Source organism: Alligator mississippiensis, chromosome 4 (genome assembly GCF_030867095.1).
Source record: "Alligator mississippiensis isolate rAllMis1 chromosome 4, rAllMis1, whole genome shotgun sequence".
In the NCBI taxonomy this organism is placed as follows: Eukaryota; Metazoa; Chordata; order Crocodylia; family Alligatoridae; genus Alligator; species Alligator mississippiensis.
Window position 1 is genome coordinate 225,095,261 of NC_081827.1, and position 15,064 is coordinate 225,110,324.

The following is a 15,064-nucleotide window of genomic DNA, read 5'->3' on the forward strand; positions in this document are numbered from 1 at the left end:
GGATACCAGCATGCTTTTCAGCCCGGGATGGGCTGTGCTATCTGCTCCAGGGAACAAGGCTGGACCTGTTGCTCTGCTCTCTAGATGGAGTAGTGCTAGGGTCATACCAGGTGCTGGTCACCTCAGGCAAAGGGGGCAGGGAGGGGGCTTATGGTCCCCCCTCCCTCCCCTCTCCCCCAGGACCCCAGCCAGGGTCTGCCTGGCCAGGGCACAGCACCCCTGTCAAGGCCCACCCCTCCTTGCTGCTCCAGCAGCAGGGGCGGGGGTGTGGCAAGATGCCAGCCAGCATGGCAAAGGGGGCAGGGAGGGGGTTTATTTCCCCCTGCCTGCCTCTGCCAGTTCTTTAACAACTGCATGTCAAACCACTGCCTGTATACCAGACATAACTAACACCTTGTTAAAATGTTAATCCAAGAGCCATCAAGATGCAGGGCTAACAGCTTCAGGTTGCAAATTGCTGTGTTCAATACCTGCTTGCTTCAGAGAAAGAATGATTCTTGTTCAAGCTTTTATGAATTCAATGCCACTACCTTCCCCCCACCCCCCAACCTCCTCAGTCTGGCAGTGGTTTCCCCCCTCCCTCAACTGGTGGGGGGGGGGGGCAGAAGCCTGGCAGGCACACCCCTCCTCTCAACCACAGACCCAAGCTGAAATCTTGTGTGGGCCAGGAAGGGGATTTAAACCCCCATCCCAGTGTGCTAGCTCCAGGCTGGGCCTAGCCATGCCCCCGCTGCTCCAGCAGGGAGGGAGGGAAGTCTCTCTTCCCTTCCTTTTGGCAGTGGCTGGCAGGCATTCTCTAGCACCCCCTGGCTTTTGGATTGAGCCACTGCAGGCACGTGGCTGCATTTCCTGCATCAAAAGTCATATCTGTCCATTTATTAATCAGTTCAAGCTGTGCAGCTTAGACTAACCTGAAAAGACTGAATCAGGCTTTTTGACTGTCTGTACTTAGCCCAGAAGAGGAGACAGAGGGGATTTAACAGCAGTCTTTAACTACCTGAAGGGTGGTTCCAAAGAGGATGAAGCTAGACTGTTCTCAGTGGTGGCAGATGACAGAACAAGGATCAGTGGTTGCAAGTTGCAGCAAGGGAGGTTTAAGTTGGAGATTAGAAAAACATCTCTCACTAGGAGGGCAGTGAAGCACTGGAACAGGTTACCTAGACAGGTGGTGGAATCTCCATCCCTGGAGGTTTTTAAAGCCTGGCTAGACAAAGTCTTGGCTGGGATATAGTTGGGGATGTCCTACTTTGAGCAGAGGTTTGGACTAGATGACCTCCTGAGGTTCCCTCCAACCCTAATTGTCTATGCTTCTATTTTCTCTTTAAAATCTCCTATTAGTTTCAGTGGAAATTATTTAAGAACACTGAAAGATGAATGGGCTGCTTGAGTTAGCTAAATTATGAGTGGCTCATGCTGAGTCAACAAAAACATCATCCAAATTCCAAGAGTATTTATTTATTTACGTATGTAAATGCAATGGGTTTTCCATGTGCATGCATTGCTTTGGGAACAGGACTGAAGATGTGCATTGGAATGATCCAAATGCTTTAGAAAAACTCTTTACTTGGCCAGGGAGGCCCAGAAACAGATGCTACCACCCACAGTATAAAAAAGTAGGTTCCTATCTAGGAAACACAACTCCCAAACATAGATTTAACTATGCTGATTTGTCCAATGGACATTACTAATGCTATTCATAACTAGGGAGCTTCTGAAATCACAACTTTGCAGAAATCACGAAATCTGACACTGCCCATGAAATTGGGCAATGCCTGCAAAATGTGCAGGAAAAAAAACTTACTGAAAATAACATGCTGGCTCCCCAGAGAAAATCAACAGTCCTCATGGTGCTGCAGCCCTGCTGTGTAGCCCGACAGGGGAAAGGGGGGCTGCCAGCACAAAGGGGACCTCAAGATGGCTGCCACTCCCTCACCTTACTGCTGATTGGCTGAGAGGGCTGCCTGTTGTGTAGCCCTGCCCCTCTCCCCATTTGGTGGTGAGGGATGGAGCAACATGATGGTCAGCCCTCACAACCAATTAGCAGCAAGGGGTTGGGATGCATGGCAGACGGACTTCACTACTAATCAGCAGCAAGAAGCAGGGCCACCTGGGCCCCTCAGCTAATCAGAGGTGTGGGAGGACCCAGCCACAATCAGTGTATGAAAATGGCAACTGGCCTGTGATCTCCTCATGACATTGGCCAGCTGCTTCCTCGAGTTAGGTAGACCCTTAAACATAAGAGCAGGAGCAGGCAAAATATGACTCGTGGGCCCACCAGGCTATTCTATGCGGCCTACAAGCCCCTTAAAAATTTTTGAAAATTAATTTTTATCTGCCCCTGGCTGCCTGTCAAAGATGACAGACAGCCAGTGCAGCAGGACCCAAGGGGAACCAGTGGCAGGACCCAGTGACTAAGCAGCAAGGCCCGCCCAGCTGCAACCTGCCCCCAGCCCCTCCTCCCACCACAACCCCAAACCAGAAGCCTCTGCAGCTTCTGGCCTTGCGACTTTGGGGCTGTTCCCTGCCTGCCTCTGTCTGTGTGGAAAGTAGGTAAGATCAGATGGAGGGAGTTGCGGGAAACCACTGAGATCAGCCCAACACCTGGGAGCTGCATGGTGCTGGCCAGGATGGGCTGGAGCCAGAGCTGAAAGTGGCAGGTGGGTGGGGACAGAGGGTAGTGGGGGTGGCAGAGGGCTATGGGAAGCGGTGGGTGGATGGTCGGAAGGAAGCAGGGTGGCTGGAAGCAGCAGGAGCATGGGAGGCAATGGTGGGAGCAGCAGCGGTGCCACAGGAAGTGGCAGCGGTGTGGGGAGAAACAGGGGGAGCAGCCAGGGGCCTGTGGGAAGTGGCAGCGGCAGGGGGCATGGGAGAGCTGCAGAAAGTGATGTTGGCACGGGGAGTGGCAGGGGAGCAGCAGGGGCCACAGGAATTTGCAACAGTGGGGGAGTGGTGGCGGTGGCTGCTGGGAAGCAATGACAGCAGTGGCAGAAGGTGTAGGGGAGGGAAGGTAGGGAAATGGCGGGGGAGTGGTGGTGGTGGGCGAGTGTGTGGAGCCCATGCCGGTGCCCTGGGGCCAGGGTGGGGCAGCAGGAGCGCAGAGTCTGGGTGCAGGGTCTGCATCATGTGACGCTCATACAGTCTGCAAGAGCTGCATGCGATGGGGCCAGTGGACCAGCCCCACCTCTCTCTTTCTCTCCCACCCTGCCCACCATAACCCCACACCCCTCCCACATCCCCCACCCCACCACACACACACAACCATTCCCCAACCACACCCCTCCACATACATCCCCTTACCGTCCACACACAATATACAATAGGACTGTATGTTGAGCTATTATGCAATCATCTCTAGATACACTTCGCAAACACATAAATCAGAACAAAAATATTTCGAATAAAATTAAAATAAGTTATAGTAGATGTTTTATTTTTTTGTATATGATTTGTGATTTTTTTTTTTCTGGTTTCAATATTGCAGCACCCTCCTTCCCAAAAGGAGTGCTTTGGGGCAAGGAGAGGGACTTCCGGAGGCAAAGATCAGGAGTTCGGGGAGCAGGATGCCTGGTCCCAACATGGTGACTGAGGGGCGGGGCAACTGTCAAGGGGCAGGGCTACCCATGTGGCCCTTGACAGCTTGCCAAAACTCAGTAAGTGGCCCTCCAGATGGAATAATTGCCTGCCCCTGCATAGGAGGAATAGTAATTGTTTGTCATTTCTGATCTTTCCTTGTAAAATGTTCCTAAATACAAGTTTATTTCGTTGACCAGAACTACTGCTAGTGTGTGTTCAACATAGGGTTTCAAAGTGAAATTATTCCTTGTGAATGCTTTCAGGTTGACTGCTATTTATATCCAGGGCTGAAAAATCAAGAGTACAATTATAATTAAAAATTCCTGCCAATCTGCTTCAACCTTGATCTGACCTGGGACCAACTTCAGAGATGACAGTAAATGTATTCTCCTTGTCCCTTCAGCCCCTCACCTCTCCATACTGTTACCTTATGTGCCATTCAGTTCTGTACATACATCAAAAAGAGCCTCTTAATATATTTATAAAGTCAATACTGAGGGCTTAATATGCAGCCATAACCTTTAAAGTTAAGAAGTATTACCTACATTTTTGAAAGAAGAATTCATTTTTGAACACGCAATTTCCCAAGAAACATTTGCTCTGTGCATGTGCCCATCATCCCTCCAATGAGCATGATTCATGTACATTGACGCTGTCCTATCCAATTCCATAATGGAGGCTTGTTCCATAAGCCAAATTCTGCTGAGTGGGTGTCTACATTGCACCCACTCAGTGCAATGTAGTCTTTGCTTTCAAACAAGAATGTATTCACTCAAATACACTGCTAGGTCTGGGCAGACAATGTAAGTGTTCAAAGTTTGGAGCTTCTACTTGAAAAAAATGGGCTGTTGGACTATGATTAAAATTTAGGAGGCAGGAAATTCAGAAGGCCAGAACACAACTTGGAACTTTATCCCTCAGTATTACACACACTAACTGCCATTACAGCTCTTATTTAGTGTGCTCTGAATACCAGGTGATCCTAGGCACCTACATTTGTGCTGCAGTATCTACTACAGCACAATAAGGTGAGTCAACTGTTTCAAGTATTGCCAAAACTACAAAACGCCTGGGACATATGCACCTTTGTAAATATTAATGCTTAAAAAATAGTGCATCACTGCACTGCAGCAGTCAGGCACTGCTTAAGAGTGAAATTTTAGCTCTGATTCTGCCTTAGTCTCAGAATCATTTGGATGAATTTAAATCAGGTTGTTAATAGTGATCAGATGATTGTTGTGCCCTGGTTTATATAGCAATACATTAGAAAGCACCTTTGAAAGCAATTACAGTGCACCTAACGAATGATTTATTTTTTACCTGATTTCCTCCCATGCCATGGCAGTTGAATATGCCCACTTTTTCATTCTCTTTGCGTCCCATGTTATCCAGACATTGGTTAGTTTCGACATTTCTGATCTGAAGAAACACAAGGGTGAAAACAAAAGCGGGTGACTACAAAATCCAGTAGAATGCCAAACAACATCACTCCAGTCAACCACATATCACAGCAACCTCACATCACCACACCACATGCTGTTTCTGCAGTGCAGTTTCTTTCCTTCTTGTGAAGGCCAATAAAGAGTTCATTCTTTTTTTTTTTTCTTAACAGTAACTCTTATTCTGTTGGGCCACATACAGGTATTGTGTTTTTACTGAGAGTGGTTCCAACTGCAGCTCTCCCCGTAGAAACCAAGAAGATACAGGCATTTACACAGTTTTCCCCAGACCAACAATCCATTATTTTTTCTCTGCGTGGGAGAAAAATACCCCATCTCTGATCTAGAGGAGGTTGCTTCTGGGAGGATGAATGTCTGTACACTTCTTCCTTGCAGGGACTGCAAGGAGTTGAGGAGTAGGGAAGTGCTCCCCACACTCTCCTAAGACTGGGGGCTCCCCAGACTGGTGCTGCTCACCTCTTCTCAGTTCCAGAAGAACTTGAGTGGTGAGGAAAGGCTCCCCTGCCTTCTCCAGACCAAGGTCATCCTGGTTTGGAGAAGGCACAGTGGGAAGCTGCTCCCACCTCTCCCATAAATGGGAAGGGGAAGGAAGGAGCAAGTCATTCCTTGCTCCCTGCTTGTTCCTAAGGCCAGAAATTCCTTAGACTGGTAGTGGGGTTTGCCAGGCTGCTTCGCTACTTTACTTGTGACCACTGGAAGTCAAACAGAAGAGTGGCTTATCCTTGTTCACTGCCTACTCCTCATGCCATGGTCCCTGGGATCTGAGGAGTGGGAAGGGGGTTTTGCCTTGCTGCTCCAGTTCCCCTTGGATGGGAGGACTGGAGCAGCCACCATTTCCCCTGCTTTCCCTAGATAAGGGTCATCACTCCTCAGAATAGTCTTGGGAAGGTACAAAGAGTAGAGGAGTGCGGGTGGTTGTAGACTAATGCTTGTACTCTCCCAGAAACATTTCTAGCAGAAGGAAATTTCATGGCCTTGGTGAAAAGTTGAAAAAATACTGGTCTAAATTCTCTCGCCTTTCAAAACATCTTGTTAAGATATCATCTCTGGGTATGGACAGAGGTAATTTTCAAAAGAGGAGACAGAGTTGCTGCTTGACCACATCAACTCTTAACTCCTGCCTGCTCCTATAGTCATACAAATGCGCTAAATCACTAAACATGTAACCCTGAATGGAACAAGGCTAAGACTACAATGCTTTTATTGCTGCAGGTAAACAGAGATGTAACAGTTACTTTGTACAGTTACTGAACAAACACATATTTTGATATGTGGATCTGGGCCCCAAACACTGCAGTTGTTCCGAGGTCTACTGTAAATTAAAAGAAACTCAAAAGACACTGAAAAAAAACACAATAGGATTAAATCTGCAGAAGCAAGCACAGTAGAGGGCCTTTAAGAAAAAATATGCTTGCAAACCTCTCATTTGTGAAAATGTGATAACTGCATAAGCAACTACCCCTTTGAATGTTCAGCTACATGAATTGAAAGCACTAATGGATGCTTTATCATAGATAATGTATATATATAATGTACCCTACTTTTCAAAGCATGTACCCAGCTTTGAAAAGTAGAATAGATTAAAAAATGTGAAATACTACAACACACACACAATGAAATAAACTGATATAGCATTCAAGTGTACAGAGGACATTCACTATAATTCAATGCACTGTGCTACTTTACTTACCCAGTGAGACATGGCTTCACTGCAGAAAGCAATATAGAACAACATGATTTCTTAGATTTCCCCATTTATTTTATCCCAGCAGGGCTAGTCTGAACTCTCCAGCTTTCTCAGGTAAATCACATGAATACTAGACAGTTTCCTATGTCTAAGTCTGTCACATGGAGTCTTTAAAAACTGAGTCTGTCTTGCTCTGCACAGCCACTAAAGACCTTGTGTCCTTCAAATGAATAAACAGTTTGCCTTGGTTTCTTTTGTCTAAAAGCACTCTTTCCCCTCCACTGCAATACAATAGCCTGTGCAGCTGGTTGTTCCCAACATGTGTTGTCAACATTTTAATAAGGGGCTCCAACTAAAATTTCCCCCTTGGTCCATAACAACTGCTCCATCCCCAGGGGCAAATTTAACTGCAGAGAGAATGGATGAAAAACATTTGGAATCTGGTAAATATTTCCACAGTTAAATAAAAATATTTTCTTGGGATAATAGACATGGAACAATGCACCAGTTCAGGAAAGAAATCTCATTTCAGTGCATATTCTTCTTTGGCATATTTTATAGTTTAGTCTTAAAATCAAGCTGTTTTTATTAATGCTGAGCACACACCATTCCCAGTAAAGTCAATGAGAGCATCAGGTATTCAGCATCTCTGAAAATACCACACACTTCAGAACTTAACAATGTTCCTCTGTAAGAGAGAGCGTATTTACCAACCCAAGGTTGTCTTTAAATGATCGATACATACTGTGCTCTTAGGCTAGGGACAGACACTCAAAAAGCCTGAGCCTAAATTGATTCAATCTTTGCAGGTTAGTCTAACCTGGCAGTTTGTAACTGCATAGACATCCCAGACATGCAGGCACATGCCTGCAGTGGCTCAGGCTAGAAGCTAGGGGGCACTAGAGCAGCCCTCCCTTCTCTTTCAAAGTACTGAGCTGAGGGGGACATGGCCAGGTCCCTGTAGGTTGCTCTGATTAGGGCAGGGTTCCCCCCTATCCCTTCTGACCAGCTTACTAGGGAATTGATAACACAGTGCTTATCACTCCATTAAGAAGACAACAGCAGAACGTTACCAGCTACCTGTTGATTCTGCCTTTGTCCCGTCTGCCACAGCACAGACCACAGCCAGCATGTGGTCTGCTAGCTAATACACAGACACCTCTCAGCACGGCAGAGTGGAGGGGGAAGCTCCTGCTTAGCAGGGAATGGTGAGGGATAGAGGGGGAGCAGCATGCAATCTCTGCGAGAGTTGCAGCCAGGAAGCAGAGGGGAGGGGCTAGCCCTGCTGTGGAGCAGAGAGCCCCGCCCAGACCAGAGAGCATGCCAGGATGCTGGGGGAGTTTAGTTTAACTTCAACCAGCAAGAGGTCTGGGACACACTTTGCATAAACCGGTTTGAGCCAAATCAGTGAAGTCTGATACTACATTCAACCAGGTTTATCTCAAACCGGTTTCAGCCATTTTCAAGCTGATTTATGTGCACTGAACATCTGTTCTGTTACAGGTTTCAACCAGTTTCTGAGCACTTAAACTGGTTTGTGTGTAAAGTCTGTCCCTAGCCTTAGGGCCCACCCCTGCAGGAAAAAAGTAGTTCCAACTGTGGACCTAATTCAGCATCCTCCATGGTAACAGAGGCCTTGTCACTAAGCCATTTAAACAAGACATTTATTTATTTTAATTCATAATTTTTTTAAAGTCCTAATAAACTACCGATCTATCTTTTTGGTCCACTTAAGCCACCTGCCTGTCAGCATGACCTATGATGGTTCAGGTATACCGGGAAACAAAACCATCTGCTCTGCAAGCAGAAGCTATGGATTTGCTTGAGGGATTTGGTTCATTTATAAATGAATAACACTACTCTCAGTTCTAAGCCAGTCCTTCAACACTTTGTCTAGAGTCCATGCAAATTACTGCAGTGCAAATTCTGTAGTAGTCATAAAAATAAGGTAGAAGAAAGGTTCAGGACCAGCAGTGCTCAGCTTGTTTTGTTGTTATAAAGCCTACCATATGGGGATTGGGAATTCAAGTTGCTGTCCCTGGATATGTGCTGGGGGTGAACTGTCTCACACTTCTGGAAGGAGATGCCTTCTCTAATCTCCATTTGTAAAGGTGTGGTAACCCATTTCCTAGCCACAATGATTTTCCCAAGTCAAGTACAGAAAAGGCCTTGCTGAAACATTTTTTAAAAACCCACCTTTAACAGATCCTAAATTTGAAGAATTTTAATGCTAAAGGTGAATGTTTTGAAAGTTTTTGACTAGGGGATTAAAATGGAAACTAACCTGAAGTCTCAATATAAAGTGCCCAGATAGAATACTTGCTGCTTGGCATCTTACTTTACATTCCAGTTTCAGGTATGCATGAATAAAACATGATGTTTAAAGAACTTCCAGTGCTCGTTCCACTTCATAAGGAATATATGCAACATGATGATATACTCACAGACTTATAATCACATCTTTATATAAAGTTAAGATTGACATGCTACCTCGACATAAGTAAGAAGTTTAACAACAATTAATTTAATAGAAAAGCTTAGTCACTGCATCATGATCTGCTTTTTAACCCTCTGTTACACATGCATCCTTAAACTACTTAAGAACATTAATTCTATACAACTGCATATCTTTTGGGATCTCGCTTAAAAATTGTACATTTTACTGATGAAAGGAACAGGGTAATATTTAAATTATTTAGTGGCCAAGCACAATTCAAATTAAACTGCAATATGATACCAATCATTATTTCTGAAATACTGAGATATGTAAAAATACAAATGATGAATGGTAGAGAAACATTATTTGATTTCATAGCAGTACTGTGTAAATCATGCATGAAATCTTGCAAATTTTAGGCAAATCATCTCAATCTCAAGTGAAAGCAGTTATTCCTCTTCTTGACAAAATAGATCAGACTGTGCACCCCTTGAAATATGTGTCAAATGTCAAACACATAATTTAGCATCAGACGAGAGAATCATTTTACTTAGATTAGATTAAAAAAGAATCTGCTGTTAAGTAGCCAGCCAGCATCTTGACAAGATGAACAAGAAGTTTGATCTCAGAAGATCAAGCTGGTTATGCAGAGAATGTTTGATGTTATAAGCCTAAGGGTTGCTGTGCTGTTTAGCTAGCAGTGATACCAAATAAGCAATTTAACTGAGCAGGCTAGAACTCCTAGTGCTGGCTCTACCTGAAACAATATGCCTTTTAAAAGAGGAAGAAATGAGTATGTTAGACACCCTTAAGTTTTTTTTCAGGAGATAATGCAACTGTTCTTTTTCCATTTTCCACATATAGTACTCTGGCTATATGTGCAAAAATCCACCTTCCTTAAGTGACAGCCTGTAGCTGAAATTGACAAGTGAGAATTTTAATTCACAGATGCTGCCTGAATTTTTCCTCTAGTTCCCATGGAAACTCAGTCTGTATTGGTGAAAATAAGGTATTCTTAATGACTGTTTTATAATTTTCACATACCTTGGTTTCCCAATCTGACATTACCTCACAAAACCCTATTATTTCATGCTTATTAGGTAGGATCTTTCCTTGATGTTCTTTTAAACAACTTTTGACTTTTTGCATGGTTAGTCTAAAAACCCTAATCTGGGTCTTACTTGGCACTGCAAGTTCTTAATTTATAGAGAGGCTACTTTGCCAACTGTAATAAAACTGTAAGTGTCTAATTGCTGCTCTATCAGTAGCTATCTTTTTATAGAAGGTCGAGCTCTTAAAACTCAGCTCAGATAAAACATAGGTTACCATTACAACACCCTGTTATCTCAATTGTAAAAGGTTTCTGCTCCTTCCTGAACTAAAGTCTTGTGTTTGTTGGGAATGTTCATGATATTCAACTCTAGACAGCTTAGTGTAGGATAAGGTAATACATGCACAAAACACATTCAGTCAAAAATTAGATACATCATTCCTTACACACAAGGCATGTAAATGCTGGTGGAAAGCATTTTCTCCAACTTTGGCATGTTTTTTTAAAAGTATTAGTCACAAACATTATTTTTCAAGCATGTAACTTGTTTTAGAAAACAAATCTTTAAGTATGAATGTAGAGGCATGCTGTAGAGACATCCTCTTCTGAAGCATTAAATAGAAAAGAAGTTTGTTTAAAATAAAAAAAAATACATCATGTTTGGTGCACACTTAAAAAGCATTTTACACAGAACGTTAGAGAAACTCTGTTCATTACTATTGCTCCCACTTGCACAATTTCTATTTTTTTCCTACTTAGCCAAGATAAATAATTCATACCTCACCAAGTGAGTAATAGCGTCTTGGAATCTGGGAGTCCGGATAGATGTTTTCTAGGTACCATGAAAAGGGTTTACATTTCAGATTTTCTCTTAATGCTTTTCTTACTGAAACATCACCATAATCCACTTTAACAACACCTAGAATTTTTGAAAGAAATATATAATCAATTCACAGCATCCTTGCAGCTACACAGAAATGCCACAGATCATTTTATAATCATTTTCCAATTCCTATAATTATAATTCAGTAAGATACAACAGTATATGCAGGTGCTACAACAATGATCTTTTACAGTCATTCAATTTAGCAAATTAAAGGCTCATAAAAACAAACTTTTTCTATTATTTATAATTTATTAATCTGAAAATGTGTAGCCACATTAAATTATTTGTTCCTTTATTGTATAGTATTAAATCTTATGAATTTGGTTGGTCAGAATCAAAGTTCAATTCAAAAGAACTTGAATAACTGAGAGCCATATTAATTTATCCAACTTTACTGCATATGAAAATATTTGAGAGCAGCTAATGTTTCAACTTTATAGTTAAAACTGCTCCCTTTTATTTTTAGTTGTTTTATGTGTTTTGATCTCCTCCTCGGAAAGAAAAAAACTCTAAGTTTTTAAAACAAATGTTCAAAGGTATGTTGCAGGTCTGTTCAAATTTAAGAAATTATTTTAAGAGAAGTAATTTAAAAGAAGGATGGATTATTTTATGTAAAGTTCATGTATATTAAGTTTGCTAGCTTTAAATGGCTGACTGAAAATAAAATTCACATCACAAAACTTTACATATATAGCTGTAGCAAGGTTACTTGCTTCACTACTGAGAAAAATTTATCCTGCCTTCCTTCTGTTTCATGTACACTGAGAACTAATGATTTAGGCCTACAACACAACAGCCAGCAGTTACAAACTGCTCCTGTTATGAACCTGCAATAAATTAATACCCTCTGGAATAAGACAAACAAGGAAGAAATTGTGTCTTGGAGGCTGCTTCTATGTAAGGATCAACCTAAGGGCACAGTCTATGGCTAATAACTCTTAATTAACAATTGTAGTGATGTTATTTGTTTGTTTTTCTACTCTATGAACTTGCTACTTTAAGTAAACATGGGCTAGTTTCACAAAAAGGACTTAACTATTCTTTTGGATATCTCATCGCAAAATTTAGATTCTGAAAATACCTGTTCTGTTGCCACTTAAACCTTGGCACACTGGTGTTTTCTGACATTAAAGATCCCATAAAGTATGTTTAAGTTAAGCTAGTTTTGACAGTGATGAATAACTCAGCAGCTGTCTCATCTTTAATCTATAATTAGGTGCTCCCTGCCAGCCATGCCTGCAGTGCTCAAACCAATAGAAGTGTACAGCTGGGGAGACCCACTTCCAAATCCAGTCCAGGTGATAGAGGCATTAACTCCCATAGCTGCCAGAATTGTTGTGTCAGTGGGGCTATCACCCAAGGGATTAATGCCACTACCACTCATCCTTCCTCGCCATGAGTCACCTGACTGATGAGAAACCCCCCGGGCTGAATCCAAACGAGTATGGTGCTCTGATCTAGAAAATTCATGAAATAAGTGTCAATATCTCATGATGTTCTGGGGAGAGCAGCCTGTCCATCAAAACAAAATGGACTGCAATTAATCTACTCGTGATATTCTGACTACCTTTTTACCTCCACCTTAGTGCTGACACAACAAGCACTCTCTGTGTTGTGGGAGAAGTTTAACTGTTGTGTTTAAGAGATGGTGCAGAGGACTACAGCCTTTTTACGTTTTTTTTTCCCCCCAGGGTGAGTAGCTCTTCATGCAATAGTCAAGGTAATGAACATATGGATCAGTGTAGTCAGATTTATACCCAATAGAAAGGAGTGGAATTCCTGACCGGTTACAGATGGATGTGCATACTGGAAGGGGGGTGGGGGGAGAAGGGGGAAGGGGAGACGGTTGGTTGATACTGGTGGCTTTGACTTCAGTAGGTCTGTGCATGGAACAGAAGCCTGTCAATGCAAACTAGGTCCTCTAGATTGTGGACCATGTAGAGAAAAACATCTTGTTGATACCTCCCTTCCCTTTTCTCATTCATGTAACAACTTCACGTATTAGAGACATGGAAGAGTAATTGATAAACAGTGGATACATTTTAGATGTATTTTTCTGAGATTTAGCAAATAGAAACAAGGGAAACTAGGACCACATGATGACAAAAAAATTCTTCAGACCATCAACAAGTGGTCCACAGCCTATAGTTTGAGAAATTATGCTCTCAAAAGACAAAAATGACCAAGGTCAACTCTTTTCTGTGGCTACTGCTCCTTCAGTTTCCTGAAATTACTTCAATTACTTTGCTACATGGTAGCCTAACAGCATTGACAAATTGACATTAACCAGCTAAACAGATTATTCTTTAGCAAAACACAGCCCAAATCTTCATTTCTGAATATTATGATGATATTAAATGTTTTTGTGGTGTACCTGTTAATGTATTTCCCAGTTGCACTGAATTTCCTATGCACATAACTTCTATAGAAGGGATAGTACCAGAGTATACTGCTCCCTGTTCAGAATCTCACCTAGTTACTATAAATAAATCAATTCTATACTATTCATATGATTCATTGTATCAGCCTGTTGTCAACTCATCAATCTGAAGAAATAAGGAAAAATACCCTAGTACATCTGATGTTCACTCTTTTAGATAAATATAGGTAATGCATCGGAAATGGAAGTGTAAATGTTTTCTACGATCCTATGCTTAATTTTTATTTGGGAAAATTCTCTGCATAATCTCATGACATCAGAGACAGATGCATATCAAAGCTGGGCAGGAAATGATTTTCTTGTCTTTAAAACTTCTCAAAACTTCAAAAAAGTTCCCATTTTGTATAGGGATGAAAACAGTACCTTTTGAAGAGGAGAGAGAAAAGCAACCTAGAGTAGCCAGTTTCCTGGTGGTTAGGGCACCCATTTGTGAGGTGTCAAACCTTGGTTGAGGACCATGTTCTGCATTTTTCCCGTGTCCCAGACACCACTGCTATTGGCTATTTTTTGGTAAGCTCTTCTTACTCTCAGGCTCAAACTGTTCCACTTCATAATAATAACATTTTGCTAGAGCAGGGACTTGAATCAGGATTTGCCCCTATTCTGACCATCAGACTCGGTCACTATTTCTTCCTCTGATCAAAAACTCCATCCTGGATTTGATAAATCTTTTTGAGTTAAATTTTTAGGAAAACTGCTATGATCCTAGAAACATTTCTATTTTCCTGAACTGGAACTTTCCACCAGGGAAAAAATAATCATTGAAAATCATTAGGGTCAGTGAGGATCTAGTCAGGGAACTTCTGGAGGGACTGGATGTATTTAAATCAGCTGGTCCTGATGACCTCCACCCCAGAGTGCTGAGGGAATTAGCAGAGGTCATTGAGGGACCCCTAGCATGGCTTTACGAGCACTCGTGGTGCTCTGATGTGGTGCCAGAGGACTGGAAAACGGCCAGTGTGGTTCCCATTTTCAAAAAAGGGAGGAAGGAAGACCCAGGAAATTATAGGGCAGTCAGTCTTACCTCGATCCTGGGTAAGCTTTTTGAGAGAATTATCCTGGCGTATGTCCACGAGGGGCCAGCAGAGATTATGCTTAGGGGCAACCAACATGGGTTCATTAGAGGCAGGTCCTGTCAGACCAACCTGTTGGCCTTCTATGACCAGGTCACAAAATCCTTAGAGACAGGTGTAGCAGTGGACGTAGTCTTTCTGGGCTTCAGGAAGGCCTTTGACACTGTCTCTCACCCCATTCTCATTAAAAAAAACTAGGGGACTGTGGCATCGACACCTGCACAGTTAAATGGGTCGCTAACTGGCTGGAGGGCCGCACCCAGAGAGTGGTGGTGGACGGGTCATTTTTGACCTGGAGGGATATGGGCAGTGGGGTCCCCCAGGGCTCGGTCCTTGGACCTGCGCTGTTCAACTTCTTCATCAGTGACTTGGACGAGGGGGTAAAAAGCACCCTATTCAAATTTGTTGACGACACTAAGATGTGGGGCGATGTGGGCACGCTAGAAGGGAGGAATAG

The 15,064-nt window shown here is 42.8% G+C and overlaps 1 protein-coding gene across 5 annotated transcripts in view; it reads right to left on the reverse strand.

Annotated features, from left to right (window-relative positions):
* GALNT13 (polypeptide N-acetylgalactosaminyltransferase 13) overlaps positions 1-15,064 on the reverse strand; it is a 431,117-nt gene that overhangs the window by 61,034 nt on the left and 355,019 nt on the right. For all 5 annotated transcript variants that reach the window (XM_059727376.1, XM_019480581.2, XM_059727378.1 and 2 more), the window contains 2 exons: positions 10,988-11,127; positions 4,894-4,992 (listed from right to left, as the gene is read on the reverse strand). In XM_059727376.1, the coding sequence (XP_059583359.1) occupies positions 4,894-4,992; positions 10,988-11,127 (239 nt within the window). The remainder of the gene's footprint in view (positions 1-4,893; positions 4,993-10,987; positions 11,128-15,064) is intronic.